At 39.8% G+C, this 20,531-nt stretch overlaps 1 protein-coding gene across 1 annotated transcript in view; it reads right to left on the bottom strand.

Annotated features, from left to right (window-relative positions):
* Window positions 1-20,531, bottom strand: part of RECQL (RecQ like helicase) — a 47,200-nt gene that overhangs the window by 14,587 nt on the left and 12,082 nt on the right. The window contains exons 3-7 of the mRNA XM_045811849.2: window positions 18,597-18,794; window positions 17,537-17,716; window positions 15,123-15,229; window positions 8,263-8,461; window positions 88-254 (exon numbers count right to left, since the gene is read on the bottom strand). Coding sequence (XP_045667805.2) covers window positions 88-254; window positions 8,263-8,461; window positions 15,123-15,229; window positions 17,537-17,716; window positions 18,597-18,794 — 851 coding nt within the window. The remainder of the gene's footprint in view (window positions 1-87; window positions 255-8,262; window positions 8,462-15,122; window positions 15,230-17,536; window positions 17,717-18,596; window positions 18,795-20,531) is intronic.

The following is a 20,531-nucleotide window of genomic DNA, read 5'->3' on the forward strand; positions in this document are numbered from 1 at the left end:
TGTTAGTCATGTAAATAAACACAATGAAAAGGTCACCTCTGCTGCAATCCTTTATGAAAATAATAAACTGACATAGAACTTACAAACCTCATAATAAAGATTCGGCCGATTAAAAGAAGCCGTGAAAGTAAAACACTTTTCCACACACAGTATTTTCTGGGCATCCTTCAGAACATGGCTTGTCGCGGTTGCAGTCAGCCCCATTAGCGCTGTGTTAGGGAACTGCCGCTTCAAGATACCAAGTGCCTTGTAATCTGGAAAAGAGAAAACACCAAGTGACCCACTTTCTACCCTTAAGGAGTAAATGACATCTTACCATTACGCAGTTAAGCAATGGTTGCTGGATTGTCTTTCCCCAGCTCCCAATATCTAATCTGCACTTGGCTGCCTGGCCTTTCTGAGTAGACAGACATTAGGCTACTTCTAACGGGTTCTTCAGAAACACTGTTCTGGCCCGCAGGCGAACTCGCTGTTGAAGAGAGGGAATACTCAAACATTTCCAGTAAGCTGTGCACTGCTCTGCACCCTTTGACCAGCGGCTTCAAGAGGCAGTGGGAGTGGCCATAGCGTGTGAATCTCTTACAACTGACAAGAGATAAAAGAGGCCATCAGCCAAACCCCTTCTACCACCACTATCCCCCAAGTGTGGCAAATTCAGACCAGAAAAGTTTTGGTGAAGGCGCTGGTTTTTATAAAACTTATTTCCGGGAAACCATTCTGGGCTCATATTTGCCGTGAACGTTTCCATCACTAGATGAGTTGTCCTTAAGTACCTGAATTACTTGGAGAAAGTGGAAAGAAACTGTGGTTGAAACTGCTAAATGCAAAGCTAGAGGACTACTATGAAAACAGAGAAGGCTGTGGTTGGGGAATTGTGAAGGTTTCAAGGAGGTAACATTTGAGTTGGGTCTTGAAGGACAAGCAGAAGCTCACTAGGAAGGGTAGAAGAAATCACCAGGCGGAAACACAGCACATACACTGCAAAGACGCCAGCATGAAATGACCCAGCACAGTCAGACAACAGCCAGCAGGTCCATTGAACTAACTCACAGACTGTCCAGCTGGGTGCATCTACTGTCAACTCCAGGAAGCTGGGAACCATGTTCCCTGTATGGCTCCAAGTGAAAGCTAGTCCCAAAGAGGACCTTGTGCAAGGTGGAGCAGGCAGAAGTGAACCAGCTGCCATGACTCTCTGAAGATCTCTCCAGGCAGATGGGATGAAGGACAGCTGCCGAGGCAGCCAGCCAGTTCTAGCCGGTCCTAGTTTTTTTCCACTCTTCCCTCAGCTCTTCTTTCCAACTGTAGGCCTTGCCCATCAACGGGCCCCACTAGATGCTTGGCTGCAGACCCACAGTGCTGACAGCTACTCGGAGGAGAGAGCTTACCAGAGACCTCTCATGAGCTTCCCCTTTGTGGCTCCCTCTGGCACCGGCCATGCCAGCTAGATTCCCCTACAAGCTCCAGCTGATCTGCCACACCAGCGCTTCAGGAAACCAGGGATTTCCTCTGATCCTCCATCCTTCACTTCCCCTGCTCCTCACACCATTCTACAGGGTCTGCTTCCTAACATAAATCCCTGATCACCTGCCATTCATAGTAGCTCTGCTTCCCCACCTGCACCTTGACTGATACCGTTACACTGAAGAGCACAGAAAGGCTTAAGTAAGACTGGGAACAACATGGTCCATTGACTCTAAGGAGCTAGAACTTCATCCTATAGGAAATGAGTCACCATGTAATTTTTAAAGCACACAAGGGATATAAACAGACTCATCTTTGGTGGCAGTGCGAGGTAGGGGCTGGAAGAGGCAAAAGACTAAAGAAAGGGAAAGCAGTTCAAAGATGGCAGCAGCAGAACAGAAACCAATAGAAATATGAAACAAAGCATGACACTGCAGACAGAGCAGAACGAAAAGACTGAAGAGAAGCCCAAGAACTAGAACCCCATAGGTTCTGGTGACTACTGGGATATGGGCCCTGGGGGAGACGGAGTGGGGAGCAGGGGGAGGGAAGGTGAGGGAAAGAGTCCAAGATTCATCCATTTGTGCCAAGCATGTCTCCAAGCACTGAAGATTAAGTGGTGAACAAAACTAGGATGCTATGCAAATGGAAGTACAATTCAAGCAAAGAAACCAGACAAAACAGAGTAAATCCATAAGTATGTTATTATCAGAGAGTAAGGAGGACTCATAGTGGTAAGCCCAGTATAGTAGGAATATAAGGAGGGAGGAAGGAAGAATAGAAAATCAGGTAGAGACAAATGGGACAGACCACATATAGCCCTATAGACCCCAGTTAAGAATATGGAATTTATTCTAAGTACAAAGAAGATCTGCCAGGCAGTTTAGGAAGGGAAGTACAGGGTTTGATTTATATATAGAAAAGACCACTCTGGTTGCTGTGTGGAGAATGAACTATAAAAGGGTAAGACTGGAATCACAGACTAGTGAGGGAGCCATCATAGTAGGCCAGTGGAAAGGAGCCCAAGTGGACCTAAGAGACAGCAGTACAGACAAAGAGAAGTGAACAAACTTCAGATTTGATTCAGAGGTAGAGTTGACAGGACTTGGTGATGGACTGGATCTGCAGAGATAGGATAAACCAAGAGTGATGTCCCACTATTACATTATTTGTTCTCAGCTCCAACTCCACCCTTCTACTGCTCTGCGGCTCTGGAGTGGGGAATCTGCACACTCCATTTCCGCTTTGCCAGCTGGCTGTGGAAGGACAGAGTATGAGGCTGGGGGAGGAAGAAGGGTTTTGCTCCTTCCTTTCTGCTTCCTGTGGGCTTGCTTGTGTTCTTAAGAACATCACCCCAGAAGGCTTCTTCATCCCCGCAGCAGCACTGGGACTTCAAAGGAGCAACTGAATACAGCTGGCTGATTTTCCAAGCTCTGGAGAACCCACTTCATCACAGGTCCCTGCCACCTCTGCCTCCACTAAGAGACACCAGCACCAGAGAGCTGTGCCTCCTCAGAGGTCGGAGTTTCAGCTCCACAAAGACCCTACTCTCAAGCTTATTACTTCCAACCTTATCTTCCTGTTCAGGAACAAGACAAGGATGCCCACTTTCACTACTCTTCTTCAACACTGCTCCTAGCCAGAGAAATTAGGCAAGAAAACTAAAAGGCATCCATATTGGAACAGAATAAAGTAGAACTGTTGCTATTTGCAGATGACATGCAATTACACATAGAAAATAAAATTTGCAGAACACAAAATGAATACACGATCAGTTGTGGGGTTTTTTTTTTTTTAAGATTATTTATTTATTTGACAGAGAGAGAGAGAACAAGCAGGGGGAGCAACAGAGGGCGAGGAAGAAGCAGGCTCTCCACTGAGCAGGGAACCTGATGTGGGGCTCAATCCCAGGACCCTGGGACCATGACCTGAGCAGAAGGTAGATGCTTAACCAACTGAGCCCCCCAGGTGCCCTTGTTGTGTTTCTATATACTAATAACAGACTATTAGAAAGAGAAATTAAGAAAATAATTCCATTTACAGTTGCATCAAGAAGAATAAAATGCCAAGGTATAAATGTAACCAAGGAAGTGTAAGACCTATACACTTGAAAACTGTAAGACACTGATAAAAGAAATTGAAAATAACACAAATAAATGGAAAGATATTTGGTCTATGAACTAGAAGATTTAGCACTATTAAAATATCCATATACCCACAGCAATCAACAGATTCAATGCAATCCCTATCAAGAGTCCAATGGCATTTTTCACAGAACTAGAAACAACAAACCTAAAATTTGTATGGAACCACAAAAGGACCCCAATAGCCAAGGCAATCCTAAGAAAGAACAAAGCTGGAGGCATCGAACTTCCTGATTTCAAACCATGTTACTAAGCTATAGTAACCAAAGCGGTATGGTATTAGCATTAAAACACAAACACGGATCAACAAAACAGAATAAAGAACCCAGAAATAAATCCACACATATACGGTCAATTAATTTATGATGAAGGCATCAAGAATATACAATGGAGAAGCAACAGACTCCTCGATAAATGGTATTGGGAAAACTAAGCCACACGCAAAAGAATGAAATTGGAACCTTATACGATATACAAATCAATTCAAAACGGAATAGTCTTGAATATAACACTTGGAACCATAACACTACCAGAAAAAACATAGGGAATGAGCTCCAGACATAGATCTTGGCAACGATTTACTGGATCTGATGACATCAAAAGCAAAGGCAACAAAAGCGAAAATGTATTAAGTGGGACTATATAAAATGCTTTTGTACAGCAAAGGAAACCATCGACATAATGAAAAAGAAACCTATAAACTAGGAGAAAATCTTTGCAACTATATGATAAAAGGTTAACATAAAAACTATACAAAGAACTCATTTGGCTCAATAGCAAAAAAACCCAAAAAATCTGATTGAAAAATAGGCAGAGGATCTGGATAGACATTTTTCTAGAGAAGACATAGAAATAGCCAACAGGTACGAAAAGGTTTTCAGCATCACTAATCATCAGTGAAAACCTCAGTGAAATACCACTTCACACTTGTTAGAATGGCTATCATCAAAAATACAAGAAATAACAAGTGTGGGAGAAAAGAAAACCCTGGTGCACTGTTGGTAGCCATGTAAATTGGTACAGCCACTATGGAAGACAGTACCATGGGCCACCTGGGTGGCTCAGTTGGTGAAGCATTCAATTCATGATTTCGGCTCAGGCCATGATCTCAGAGTCATGAGAATGAGCCCTGCAATGGCTCCGTGCTCAGCAGGGAGTCTGCTTCTCTCTGCCCCACCCTCCCCTAGTGCAAGCGTGCGTACTCTCTAAAATAAACAAATCCTTATAAAAAGAAAAAAAACCAAAACAGTACAAATGTTGCTCAAAAATTTCAAAATAAAACTACCATATGACCCAACAATTCCACTTCTGGGTATTTATCCAAGGAAACAAAACCACTATCTTGAAGAGATATCTACACCTCTCTGTTCACTGGAGCATTATGCATAATAGCCAACCCATGGAAACAATCTAAACAAGCACTGATACATGAATAAAGAAAATATACATAGACGCACAACGCAATACCATCTGGCCTTAAAAAATAAGGAAATTCTGCTACTTACAACATGGATGAACCCTGAGAGCATTATGCTAAATGATAGAAGTCAGAGAAAGACAAATGCTAATATGATGTCACTTATATGTGGAATCTTTGAGAAAAAAAAAAAACAAAAAAACCCCTCAAAGATACAGAGCATACATTGGTAGTTGCCAGAGGTGAGGGATGGTGGTGGGCAAAATGGGTGAAGGGGGTCAAAAGGTACGAACTTTTAGTTATACAACTATCTTATACAACTAAGACTAATACAAGGTTGCATGTCAATTATATCTCAAAACTTTTTAAAAAATGGGTACACATTTCTAATAAACAATTAGGAATATAAATCTACAGCTGAAGAGTAACGGGACTAGACACGGGAACAACCGTGACAGCTAGCAGCTAATTCGCAGAGGCAACACAAGTGATGGTGACACACAAGCAATGGTTCTCATCCTAAGTGATCAGACCACTGAGGCTGGAAATATAGGGCAAAGGTGAGAAACCTGATATTTTCAGTAGCTACAGATAACAACTCTTTGGAGTAGTCTGATTAACATGGTGGGGTCTCTAGTAGAAAGGACAGTATATATACTGCCTAAGGCATTTAAATCAAAATTTAAAAAAATAACTGTGCCCCAAATAATTCTGAAGGTAGAGAACTGTATCTTCAGGCCATGAGTCCACCATGCCTGGGGAAGTGTAAGAAAAGGCGAAAACAGATCAGAATGATAGGGAACACTAACATTTAGGGTGGCAGCAAAGGAAGGAGAAGGAAGGCAGTGAGAATGGAAAAGAACCACATCAAAGCCTCCGTCACAGTAACCAGTAACCACGGGAGGTGCAAGTGGTGAGGAGAGAGGTGAACACAGGAAATGCTCCTTCTGCTCCTCCTTCAACTCCGGCTCCAGAAGTTAAGCTAAGTGGGAAGAGGAATGCAGATGAGCCCCCTGGATTAAGCTGGGGGCGGGGGGGACAGTCACCTGTGAGCAGAGTGGTGGAGGCAGAAGTGACTCAGTGAATTCAGAAAGGAAGAAAAGTCGGGGTGCCTGGGTGGCTCAGTCGTTAAGCGTCTGCCTTCGGCTCAGGGCGTGATCCCAGGGTCCCGGGATCGAGCCCCGCATTGAGCTCCCTGCTCTGCTTCTTCCTCTCCCACTCCCCCTGCTTTTGTTCCCTCTCTCTCTGTCTCTCTCTTGTCAAATAAATAAATAAAATCTTAAAAAAAAAAAAAAGAATGGAAGAAAGGTGAGAAACTGAGATGGTGAGTTTAGAGGATGAGGCGAAAGGAAGAACAGAAATAGGACAACACCATAAAGGGGTGGGAAAGGTCGAAGGCTATTTCAGTTTCTATCTTTGGTTTTAGGAAATCTTGGGTTCAGAGTGGTGCCTGGGGGGCTCAGCTGAGTGTCTGACTCTTGACAGCTCAGGTCATGATCTCAGGTTGTAAGGTGGAGCCCACTGATGTGCTCCAGGCTCAGGGCGGAGTCTGCTTCCCCCTCTCCCTTTGTTCTCCCCCACACACACTCATTTGCTTCCTCGTTCTCTCCCTCTCTCAAGTTAAATAAATAAAATCTTAAAAAAAAAAAAAAGATGGGGTGCCTGGGTGGCTTAGTTGGTTAAGCATCTGCTTTTGGCTCAGGTCATAATCCTGGGGCCCTGGGATCCCGTCCTACATCAGGTTCTCTGCTCAGTGGACAGCCTGCTTCTCCCTCTGCCCCTCCCCCCCCCCACTTGTGTGCTCTCTTGCGCTTATTCTCTCTCAAATAAATAAATAAATAAATCTTTAAAAATTAATTTAAAAAAAAAAGATGCAGGAGTGAAGACTTTGACAGAGTGAGATCTTAAGAAGGCAAGAAAGGATGAAGTGGGAGGAGTCATGGTAACCCTTATAAGAAATGGTCTCTTTTTGGGGCACCTGGGTAGGCTCAGTCGTTAAACATCTGCCTTCAGCTCAGGTCATGATTCCAGGGTCCTGGGATCGTGCCCCACATTGGGCTCCCTGCTCAGCAGGAAGCCTGCTTCTCCCACTTCCACTTCCCCTGCTTGTGTTGCCTCTCTCGCTGTCTCTCTCTGTCAAATAAATAAAATCTTCAAAAAAAAAAAAAATGGTCTCTTTTATCTTAACAAGAAAAAACAAGATTACTAATGTTTGGAAGGAGAAAGAGGAGACCTCAAACCTCCTGGCACCTATTTCCTGGGGACCAGGAGGCGTCCGCTAAGTAGGAGATAGGACCTAAAGGGAAGTTAAAGGCACAAAAAGCTTGCTGGGAGAAATGCTTACAGGAGACGTAGCAGGAACAAGTAAAAGCACAGCGGAGTCTGATGACAGCTGATCTGGGGTGGAAATGAATGCAGCTGTGCAATTTTTTTCCCGCCAACGTTTAGTACTGAAACAGCAGGAATGGGGGAAGCAGAAGCCGGGAGGGGTCCAGCAGCTCAGTCTGGCACAGAGCCTGAGGCCGGTAAAATGCCAGGCAATCCACGAGAAACAGAAGTGGCAATGGCAGAGTCTGGAAGGAGGAGAGAGTGACTGTCAGGTGGCATCTGGAGCAGTGGACAAATACAAGGAGGGATTAAAGGGGACCCCAGGGGGCCATGTGTGTGAAAGCAGGTTCAAAAAGAAATGCGGTTGAAATCATGAGCAGAAATTTAAATTTCTTAAATTTAAGATGGTTTTGCACAGAACAAGTCTGAGTGATGTGCTTATGAGTGATGTGCTTCTGGCTATGACTGCAGGATTAGGTTGGAGGAGTAAAGAATAAGGTTACTAAAATACCCCACAGCACTGTAACCCTGCAGTAGTAGTTGGGTATAGACCTGGAAGTGGATACCGGAGACCCTGACTGATGACTAAAGAAGACAGCTCTGAAGCAGATACGAATTTCTCAATATATGCAAAGGAGAACCTGGTGTCAGTAAACCATTATGACCAAAGGTGGGAGAGAATCATCTTGCTGAGAGACATGCATTTCACGGGATAAATACAATCAGACTAAGTGCTACCCTGGGGGGAGTAAAGAGAGTGAAGACTCTGCCTCTTGCTCCCCTTATATTAAGGCAAGAGAAAACGAGTAATAACTGGCTGAGGAAATCATTTTACCAGGAATTTCCATCATGTAAGTGAGTAAGAAAATAGTCCCTAGCATCGAGGAGTATTTCTAGATGCATCATACATACCGGGTCTGAAATCATGTCCCCAGTGGCTACAGCAGTGAACTTCATCCACAGCAATCCGGGTAAATCTCTTTGCTTCATAGGCTTTCTCTAGTCTCGACATGAACATTTTGCTTTTTGCGATTTTCTCTGGGGTCACATAAATTAGCTTTAGCTTGGAGCTTTTATTTACCATTTCAGCATGAACCCATTTCACATGCTCCTATTGAAAGCAAAAACAGACACAATGATGGAACTAAGCTAGCAGACAGGGATACTAAGCAGTAAATGAAGATGCTGGTTACTCAAAGCAATAGCCTTGGACTGTTTTAGCAGATGTTGAGTTCATTAAAACTGAGACTACGTCCCAGCACTAAACTTCAGGGCAGCTGTAAATAGCATTTTAGATGTTTACTTGTATCCAAATGCTGATAAAAGAATAATCTCATTTGACAAGAAAACAGAATAAAAAATAAAAATGAAAACACTCTGGGGCACCTGGGTGGCTCAGCCGGGTGGATGTCCGACTCTTGATTTCAGCTTGGGTCATAACCTCAGGGTCATGGGATCAAGCTGGTCGGCTCTGCGTTCAGTACCAAGTCTGCTTGTCCCTCTCTGTCTGCTCCTCCCCTCCACTCCCGCGCTCTCTCTCTCTCTCAAATAAATAAATAAAGCCTTAAAAAAAAATCCCTGACTCTCCAGAACTTCTGGCAGAGTAAGTAGAGAAGCAAGGTTAAGAAAAAAAGTTTCAGTCTATGAACCGCTAGTGAATGCAAACAGAAACTGGACTTGACCTATCATTTCTCTTTTTTTCTCTCCAATTTTTCAAACAGCAGTGACGTGGCATGAACCCCTAATTATCTGCAACTTCTTGCTACTTTCTATTACTATTACTCTCTTTTTCAGGGTTAAGGAAGTACAGTAGTAGAAAATAACATTCTCTAAATTCGTTCTGTTGAATGAGACAGCAGTTCGGACATGAGAATTTAAACAAAACAGAAACAGATGGGAAAAACTAAAGGAACCATAGCTACTTGGAGATATGGCTGACACCAGGTCTGGAAGGAAATATGCAAAATGAGCATGAAGTAACTTCTCATTAAAGCAAGCAAGGAGTCAAAAACTAATGAGGTGAAGAAAAAATATTCAGGAGCCAACCTGAAGAGGCGCTCACTGCCCAAAGACAGAACTATTTCACCATAATAAAGAATAATACAGATTAAGATCTATCAAATATGTTAAATGTCCATAAGTTTTTAATGATACTTAAAAAAAAGACCTTATAGACCACCTTTGGAGAATGCTAGGAAAGCAACTCTTTCTAAGAAATGTTAAAGGGAAAGAATTTTTAATCTGCAAAGAGTTAATAAGGAAAAATTCTTTATAGAAAAAGACTAGCTGATATAAGAAAGAGTGACAGAATGAGAAATCACCACTTTGTAACCCCCTAATTAGAGGCGTTATTTAAGGCAGGCAATAATCATCCATGGCTCTAAACCATTAGATGAAAAGGGGACAGAGAACTTCCTTAACAGAACAGGTAGATATCACCAAACCCACTGACCAAGCTTAACACCACACAAAACAACCAGGTTATAATATACCTCCTGAGTCATCCCATGGGAGATATACTCTTGAAAAGGAAAAGAAAAAGGCCAACTACAGTCAAGCTTTTAAAGCTAACTAAAAAGAACAAATTGCACATCACAAGGAGGTAATCAGAAAACCAAAATGTAGTGAACTACAAGACAAAGACTCTGATTTCTTCAACAAATAATTTAAATTTGCATGGGAAACAAATAAGAAATAAGAGGAACCTACAGAAAAATCAACAAAATATAACATAATCCATCAATCTATTCTGGAACATGATTTTTTTAAAAAAGTAAGATTTGATGAGAATATTTTTACTTGATAATGTTAATGAATCAACACTATTTTTTAGGTGTGATGATGTCATTGTAATTACATCTTTCTCATACATACTGAAGGAGTTACAACTGATTAGAAATTCTTGCTTACCATTTTCTAATAGAAAATATAAAACAGGTCAGCTAATGTTTACTGTAAAGTGCCAGATAGTAAATATTAGGTTTTGTGGGCCATACGATATCTATCACAACTACTCTGCCATTATTGTGTGAAACCATGGTAGACAATAAGTAAATGAACAAGCATGGTTGTGTTCCAATAAAACTTTATGGACACTGACATCTAAATTTCATATAATTTTCACACTTCACAAAGTACTCTCATTCTTTTGATTTTTTTAAACATCCAAAAATATAAAAATCGAGGGGCGCCTGGATGGCTCAGTTGGTTGAGTGTCTGATTCTTGAGTTTCAGCTCAAATCGTGATCTCAGGATTGTGGGATCTAGCCCCATGTCAGGTTCCACGCTCAGTGAGGAGTGTGCTCCCCACCTCCCTTTCCCTCTGCTCCTCCACCTACACATGCGTGCTCTCTCTCTCTGAAATAAATAAATAAATCTTTAAACTATATATATATATTTATATACATACCAAGCAGCAAAGACTAGAAAGGAACAAAGAACACCACCAGAACCACCAACGTTATAGATAACACAATGGCACTAAATTCATATCTTTCAATAATCACTCTGAATGTAAATAGGCTAAATGCTCCAATCAAAAGACACATGGTATCAGAATGCATAAAACAACAAGACCCTTCTATACGCTGCCTACAACAGACTCATTTTAGACCTAAGACACCTGCCTATTTAAAGAGAGGGGATGGAGAACCACCTAACATACTAATGGACATCAAAAGAAAGCCAGAGTAGCCATATTTATATCAGACAAACTAGATTTTAAACCAAAGACTGTAACAAGAGATGATGAAAGGCACTAATATCAGAACTTAGGGTTCTATCCCTCAAGAAGATCTAATAATTATAAATATTTATGGCCCCAACTTGGGAGCACCCAAATATATGAATCAACTAATAAAAAACATAAAGAAATTCATTGACAATAATACAATAATAGTAGAGGACATTAACAGGAATGGACAGATCATCTAAGCAGAAAATCAATAAGGAAACAATGGCTTTGAATGACACACTGGACCAGATGAACTTAACAGATATATTCAGAACACTTCATCCTAAAGCAGCAGAATACACATTCTTTCTGAGTGCACGTGGAACATTCTCCAGAACAGACCACATACTGGGTCAAAATCAGCCCTCAACAAGTACAAAAGGACTAAGATCATACCACGCAGATTTTCATATCACAACGCTATGAAATTTGAAGTCAACAACAAGAAAAAATTTGGAAAGACCACAAATACATGGAAGTTAAAGAACATCCTACTAGAGAATGAATTCTTCAATGGGGAAATTTAAGACATAATTAAAAAGTACATTGAAGCAAATGAAAATGAAAACACAACAGAACAGAGCAACGAAATCAAGAGCTAGTTCTTTGAAAGAATTAATAAAATTGATAACCCCCTAGCCAGACTTACCAAAAAGAAAAGAGAAAGGGATGAAAAATAAAATCACAAATGAAAGAGGAGAGATCAAAATCAACACCACAGAAATACAATTATAAGATAATTTATGAAAAATTATAGGCCAACAAACTGGGCAATCTGGAAGAAATGGACAAATTCCTAGAAACATATAAACTACAAAAGCTGAAACAGGAAGAAACAGAAAACTTGAACAGACCCATAACCAGCAACAAAGTCCAAGGCCAGATGGCTTCCCAAGGGAATTCTACCAGACATTTAAAGAAAAGTTAATACCTATTCTTCGCATATTATTCCAAGAACAGAAATGGAAGGAAAACGTCTAAACTCATTCTACAAGGCCAGTATGACCTTGATTCCAAAACCAAAGACCCCACTAAAAAGGAGAATTACAGACCAATATCCCCGAACAAAGGATGCAAAAATTCTCAACAAGATACTAGCATATTGAATCCAACAGTGCATTAAAAGAATTATTCACCATGATCAAGTGAGATTTATTCTTGGGTTGCAGGGGTGGTTCAATATTCACAAATTAATCAATGTGATACACCACATTAATAGAAGAAAGCATAAGAACCATATGATCCTCTTAATAGATGCAGAAAAAGCATCTGACAAAATATAGCATCCACTCTTGATAAAAATCCTCAACGAAGTAGGAATAGATGGAACATAGATCACTATCAGAAAAGGCCATACAAGAAAGACCCACAGCTAATATCATCCTCAATGGGGAAAAGCTGAGAGCTTTCCCCTACAGTCAGGATCAAGATAAGGATATCCACTCTCAGCATTACTATTTAACATAGTAACAGAAGTCCTAGCCTCAGCAATCAGACAAGAAAAAGAAATAAAAGGCATCCAAATCAGCAAGGAAGAAATCAAACTTTCACTGTGTGCAAATGACATGATATTCTATGTAGAAAACCCAAAAGACTCCACAAAAAATTGCTAGAACTAATACATGAATGCAGCAAAGTCACAGGATATAAAAACAAGGTAGAGAAATCCATTCCATTTCCATACACTAATAATGAAACAAGAGAAAAAGAAATCAAGGAACCAATCCCATTTACAATTGCACCAAAAACCAAAAGATACCTAGAAATAAACCTAACCAAAGAGGTAAAGGATCTGTACACTCAAAACTATATAAGACTCATAAAAGAAATTGAAGAGGACATAAAGAAATGGAAAAACATTCCATGTTCATGGATTGAAAGAAAATTGTTAAAATGTCTATACTACCCAAAGCAATCTACATATTTAATGCAATCCTTACCAAAATACCACCAGCATTTTTCCCAGAGCTAGAACAGTCTTGAAATTTGTATGGAACCACAAAAAACCCCGAATAGCTAACCAACCCTGAAAAAGAAAACCAAAGCTGGAGGCATCATGACTCCAGATTTCAAGTGATATTACAAAGCTGTAGGTCAAGACAGTAAGACACTATGTACTGGCACAAAAAAAGACACATAGATCAATGAAATGGAACCAAAAACCCAGAAATGGACCCACAAATCTATGGTCAACTAATCTTCGAAAGAATAGCCAATGGAGAAAAGACAGTCTCTTCAATAAATGGTGTTAGGAAAACTGGACAGCAACACGCAGAAGAATGAAACTGGGCCACTTCCTTACACCATACACAAAAATAAATTCAAAAGGGATGAAAGACCTAAATGTGAGTAGGAAACCATCAAAATCCTAGAGGAGAACACAGGCAGCAACATCTTTGACATCAGTCATAGCAACTTCTTTCTAGACACATCACCACAGGCAAGGGAAACAAAAGGAAAAATGAACTACTGGGACTTCATCACGATAAAAAAGCTTCTGCACAGCAAAGGAAACAATCAAAAAAACTAAAAGGCAGCCTATGGAATGGGAGATGATATCTGCAAATGATATATCTGATAAAGGGTTAGTATCCAAAATTTATAAAGAACTTACCAAGCTCAACACCCAAAAATCTGGTTAAGAAACGGGCAGTAGACATGAACAGACATTTTTTCAAAGACATCCAGAGGGTTAACAGACACACAGAAGGATGCTCAACATCACTCATCATCAGGGAAATACAAATCAAAACGACGATGAGATACCACTTCACACCTGTCAGATGGCTAACATTAACAACATAAGAAACAACAGGTGTTGGTGAGGATGTAGAGAAAAGGGAACCTTCTTGCACTGTTGGTGGGAATGCAAACTGATGCAACCACTCTGGAAAACAGCATGCAGTTCCCTCAAAAAGTTAAAAACAGAATTACCCTGTAATCTAGCAATTGCACTACTAGGTGTTTACCTAGATTCAAAGGGGTACATGCAACTTGATGTTTATAGCAGCATTATCAAGAATACCCAAACTATGGAAAGAGACCAAATGTCCATTGACTGATGAATGGATAAAGAAAATGTGGGGTCTATGTGTGTATACATATATATATGTATAATGGGATATTACTCAGCCATCAAAAAGAATGAAATCTTGCCATTTGCAAGGATGTGGATGGAGCTAGAGTGTCCTATGCTAAGTGAAATAAGTCAGTCAGAGAAAGACAAATATCATATGATTTCACTCATACGTGGAATTTAAGAAACAAAACAGGGGTGACTGGGTGGCTCAGTTGGTTGAGCGTCTGACTCCTGGTTTCCACTCAGGTCATGATCTCTGGGTTGTGGGACTGAGCCCTGCATCGAGCTCTGTGCTCAGCAAGGTGTCTGAGCATTCTTTCTCTCTCTCTCTCTCTCTCTCTCTCTCTGCCCCACCCCCTGCTTGCATTCACTCTCTCTCTAAAACAAATAAACAAATCTTAAAAAAAAAAAAAAAAAAGAAACAACAGATGAACATATGGGGGGAAGGAGAGGGAAACAAACCATAAGAGACTCTTAACCGTAGAGAACTAATTGAGGGTTGACCAACTGAGGGTTGACGGAGGGAGGTGGGTGGGGGATGGGCTAGATGGGTGATGGCTATTAAGGAGAGCATGTTATGATGAGGACTGGGTGTTATATATAAGTGATGAACCACTGAATTCTACTCCTAAAACCAATATTGCACTGGATGTTAACTAACTAGAATTTAAATAAAAATCTAAAAATAAAAAAAAATTATATATATTATATATATATATAAATTATATTTACATATATAATTTATATATGTGTATATATATATTAAACCATTCTTAGCTCACAGACCATATAAAAATAGGCAGTGGGCTAACACTGGCCCATCAATAGTAGTTTGCAACTCCAGATATAGTTATCACTTAATAATTTTATAACCAACTCAGTTGTAATCAAGGCTCCTACTTCAGTGAAGAGTTTAAATTAAAAAAAAAAAAAGAAAGACAGAGAGCCGCAGAAGCATACCTTAGAACTAGAAGCATTTAACATGGTAGCTGAAATTCCTAATTGTTTTAAAACCATCAACTGGTCCTCCATAAGAGAGATCAATGGGCAAATCACAAGGGTAAAACCTAAAAGAGAAAGTATCTACTTTAAATTTTACACCACCCCCAGAATAAGTTTCGACCACTCATCTGAGGGCATCACAACATCAATATACTACCTATTTTTCACCCTCATTAATAAAAGAGATAGATGTAAATAAATGACCATTAGCCAAATAAGCAAATATAAGATTAGACAGAAATCTCTTCCCTTATTCAACACTATAAAAACAAAAATAGGTATCATTCTGAATTTTTACTTATTTTACCAATCAGTATTGGTCATATTAGCAAAGTATTATAAATCTAGTCAAATACTGTCCAGTTATATGAGGAAAAAGTTATTCCAAAGCTTTCCAAAGAAAACACAGCAACCTGTATAATTACAAATGACAGTGACATGAGTATTCTTCTACTTACTGTACCAGATTAATACATGCCGAGAAATCAGTGAACAGTTTACTGACTGAATGAAATGCTGATAGTATATTCCCTTTCTCTGGTTAGTGAAACTGTACACAGCTGTAAGAGTTATTCTACGTTATTAGACTCACTAACTTATGTCTCTGTAGTTTGTTCCTTAAAATAACCTGAGACAGAGAGCAGACCAATTAAAAAATATACTCAGATTCAGACTTTATCAAGGATTTGCCATCCCAATAGTCTCTCCACTGTATTTTCACATTCTCCTTCATCAGTGGTACCTTCTCATTACGTTTAAACACGGGCAAGTTTCTCTCATCTTTAAAACACCCTGGACATCTAATTTAGGGCCCCCTCTCTTTTTCCCTGCATAACAATTCTTTCCAAAGAATGTCCCATTCACAAGTTCTACTTCCTCAACTCATCTTCCCTCTCTCTCCATTCCCACAGAAGTTCTTTCTCCAAATGTACCCTATTTCAGTGAAAAACTTCACCATTTATTACAGCCTAGAATTTAGACATCATTCTAGACTATCCCTTCTTCTACCACCCCCGCCACCCTGCATCCAACAAAAATAAGTCCTACTGAATCTACCTCCCAATAATTATTTCTAGAATTCCTCTATCTTCTAAAGCACAATTCTAACTAGTCTCTTACTTATATAAAACCCTTCAATGGTTTCGCACTAATCTAAGGAAGTTTTTACAGTATCTTTCAAAATTCTTTCCACAAGTCTTGCCTCTCACTGCCTGCCACACTGAAATTCTTCCAGGTTATTGAATATTCCCTCTTATTTTGGGCTCAGAAATACTCTCCCCGCACGAACACTCTTCCTTACTCCATTTCTTCAACTTAAATGGATCTTTATTAATACAAACTAACTTAATTTCCTATTAAAATCTTCATCACAAAACCTTTATTGCAACTGCTTACAATTACCTATATTTTCTAAACTAGGGTCAATAAACTAAAGACTAGCTGCTTATTTGGGTCACTGAAGTTTTAATGGAACACAAGGACATCCATTAGTTTACATGTTGTCTATGGCAGCTTTTGTGCTACAATCGCAGAGCTCAGTGGCTGCCACGGAGACCATATGGACCACACCTATCCCATTTACTGACTGCCTCTCTAAGGGAAAGTCTGCTGACCCCTGCTCTATACCCTTGCTAGTCTCCAAACAGCAGCGTCAGTATCACCTGGGAGCCTGTTAGACATGCAAGATTTTGGGTCCCACACAAACTAGAATCTGCATGTTAATCACATCACCAGCGATTCTTACACACGTTACAGTTTGAGAAAGCACCACTTTACACCATGAACTCCATGAAAACTAGAACTTTGCCCATTTTGCTCATTACTGTTTTCTCCAGTGCTTAACACCACAGCCGACACTCAATAAAGATCTGGGACTAGAATCCAGGTCCATGGATTTCTTTTCTAATATTTTTCTCCTACATGTTTTTAAATTACGTTTTAAGAACAAGATAAAAGAACTAATTCCACTCCAACTCTTTAACATTCCCTCTTTAAACGAACCCTTTAAAATGTCTATTGGGGCGCCTGGGTGGCGCAGTCGTTAAGCGTCCGCCTTCGGCTCAGGGCGTGATCCCGGCGTTCTGGGATCGAGCCCCACATCAGGCTCCTCCGCTATGAGCCTGCTTCTTCCTCTCCCACTCCCCCTGCTTGTGTTCCCTCTCTCGCTGGCTGTGTCTGTCTCTGTTAAATAAATAAATAAAATCTTTAAAAAAATAAAAAATAAAAATAAGATAAAATGTCTATTAACATAAAGATAAAATAAAAATAAAAATGCACTTGATTTTTACAGAGGTATGATTAGAAAGATGATTTAAAGAACTAAAAGAGAAATGGCATTTCTTCAACTTAAATGGATCTTTATTAATACAAACCATCCGAACATAATGCTGGTAACTGGTAGCATAAGCTCTTTCCACCTCCTGTAGGCATAACAAGAAATACGTCCTTTCCAGACATTGTTACATTAATAGTTTCAAGCTGAAGCAGTCTGAACCTCTGCAGTTTAAAGACAGTTTGCAGAACATCTTTAACTTTACCAGACCAGGGAAAATCTAGACAGAGAAAAATAAGTTAAATATATTAGAACCATCTAGGATTATAAATGAGATACAAACATGAATGGCTGCTTTTATACTAGAGAAAAACAGATAAGAATTTATATAAGACTTTTAATACTATTAACAATTTAACTTTTATACTAACAATTTTGAGATTAGTTTAGCTCATGAAGCTAAGCAAAAACACATTTAATGATATATGATAAGAAACAGTACATCAGAAAAAATGAAAACATTTGCCAGTTGAGAAGTAACCCACACAGAGGAGGAAGGTACTTGACAGGTATTCAAAAAAGTCTGAAAGTTGATCAGGGAATTCATAGTATCATAAAAATCTCAAATATCATCAAGTTAGCAATTATGTAGAATTTTTTATGTAAATATCTTGTTTAGAAGTGAATCCCTGGAAAGCAAGGCCCATAAAAGCACTGTAATTTGAGAGTCACAGTATACCATTACAGTACAATAGCCAGTGATAAACACAATGCTTGGCAAGATCTTGAATCAAGAAAGGTGTGTTCACTAGGGCAGGAAAATGAACTAGACTTTGGCAAGAAGTTTGAATCTATCTTTTTTTCTTAATGGTTTAATTTTTTCTAGTTAAAATTTAGAAAATTTAGTTAAAAAATCTTTTTCCAAGCATTGATTGATGCTGCTAGAACCATATTTGGAAAAAATAATGAAGTCTGAATAATAAAGCTTCATTTAAAAAGAACATGGGTAAGAATGGTTTGCCTACTGGTTTCCCATGCCACTTGAAGAGCGGCCAGTTTCCCCTCTAAGCCGCTGGAAAGCACTGATCCAGGAACAATGATTAAACTCCTGTGTAAAGAAACAAGGAGAAACAAAACCAGCAAAGAAAAACAGAGTAAACCTTCTTTATTCCAAGCACCGGGTGAAGAATCCCATTCACTGCTTTCCCCGGCATCAGAAGCCTCTAAATGCTGCTTTATTCGGTTCGTTAGGATATTCTTTTTCTGAATAAGCTCTTGTTGCCTTTCCAGAAGTTCCTGAATTTGAATGTCTACTGCATGTAGCTCATTGGTTACAGAATCCAATTCTTCAGTTAGACCTATAAGGAAGGGGAAAAAAGATACAATCACTAAATAATTAGTTTTAGGTTTCCCTACTGATTTTTCGATATTCCTCCTCATCAAAATTACAGAAGAGGAGGGTGGTTAAGGGCATGTATGTTGGAGTCACACAGACCTGAGTTAAATCTTAGGTCCTCTTCTTAGCTCAGGCTAAGTACTTAACTGAGCCTCAATTTCCCCATCTGGAAAATGAGGATAGGATCTAGCTTTCACAGTACTGTTTTAAAGAATTAAATGAGATAACATATGGAAAGTTCTTAACATAGTACCTAGCACACAGTTATGCATTTAATAAATGATCATTATTACTTTTATTGTGTTGTGGGACAGTGGTCCAACAATCTAAGTCATTTAAGTAAAGTAACCAGACTTTGAAACAAAAGGAAGGCATTTTAAAGTAATCCCCTAACTACTTAGATATTATTTCACAAGAACACTCATATTTGGGTTCATATGGTGGCATGATAAGGAGTCGGTGATTATGAATAATCTGATGTAACAATTAAAAGAGAAATCAAGTGTGCTACTGGAAATGACATTATAATTCTATCATAACTAATGTATAAAGCAGCCTTAATGTATGATTCTAAGCAATCTGAGTATTAAAGCCAAAGTGAGATTACTTTTGACACCACAATAGAAACTAAAAATTTTTTAAAGATGTCCTTGATGCTTTCTAAAACATCAGCCTGCATTAATCCACCTTGAAGGACTGAAATTTTCATAAGATGAAATCTCATGGTTATGATTTAAAATAGGATGTTACGGAGGCTTTGTATTATACCAACTACCAGAATTGCCTTCCCTGCATGATTCTGGGTTAGGACTCGCCACAGGTGAACTCTGCTTCAGACTTGGAAGGTAGAAATGAAACAGCAGCCAGCTTTACATTCAGATGGTTGGCGTAATGTCAGGTGCTGTTGGGGCTCATTCACCTTCTCGGCAAAGGGCAGAAGCCAATTCCTCCATCTCCTGCTGAATCTCTTTGGCACATCAGGTTGGCCCGCAGCTTCTTCAGCTTCCCGGCATCACTGGCCATGATCTTGTACAATTTTCTATGGCAAGTGCACCAGCTCTTCTGCAGGGCGTGAGCATCCTAGAAGTCAGAGCCTTGGAGGCAATGACTCACCAACACGAGGCCAAGTGAGAGACAGATGGGTTCCAGTTTGTCCTCATTGGTTTCAGCTCTTCTTTATCCTCCCACACTCGCTCTCCATCTTCCTGTCCCTACTGCTGGCACTGCTGACTTCAGGACAAGTAATGGACTGCTTAACCACGTCCCGCAATCATGTAGGAACTAATTCCTATAATAAATCCCTTATATCACTCATAATGATTCAGCTTCTCTGAGTGAACTCCAACCAACACCAAATGTTGTTCCAGAGGAAAAGAAACTTAAAAGTAGGTTCTCTATATTGCTTCTATGCCACCTAGAATAGTCTCTGATTTAAAGATTTAAAGCTATTAATGACTCTTGCCTGCAGTGGTAAAAGGGACAGTGGTATTCCATGGCACGCAGTAGACAAAATTATGTAAATTATAATCTAGACACCAGTAATCAAGTATCTAGACAGCGAAAGCCTCTGGGTAACCAAGTGTTTGCTGTCACAGAACATTTTTGTGAGAATAATGGGGTTGATTGGCTGCTCCTAAATATGCTGAAGAACCTGAGAGAAATGCAGGATCTCCATAAAGGGACCTCAAAGTCTCTATGA

Source organism: Ursus americanus, chromosome 25 (assembly GCF_024610735.1).
Source record: "Ursus americanus isolate L20-20 chromosome 25, mUrsAme1.1.p, whole genome shotgun sequence".
NCBI classification, from domain to species: domain Eukaryota; kingdom Metazoa; phylum Chordata; class Mammalia; order Carnivora; family Ursidae; genus Ursus; species Ursus americanus.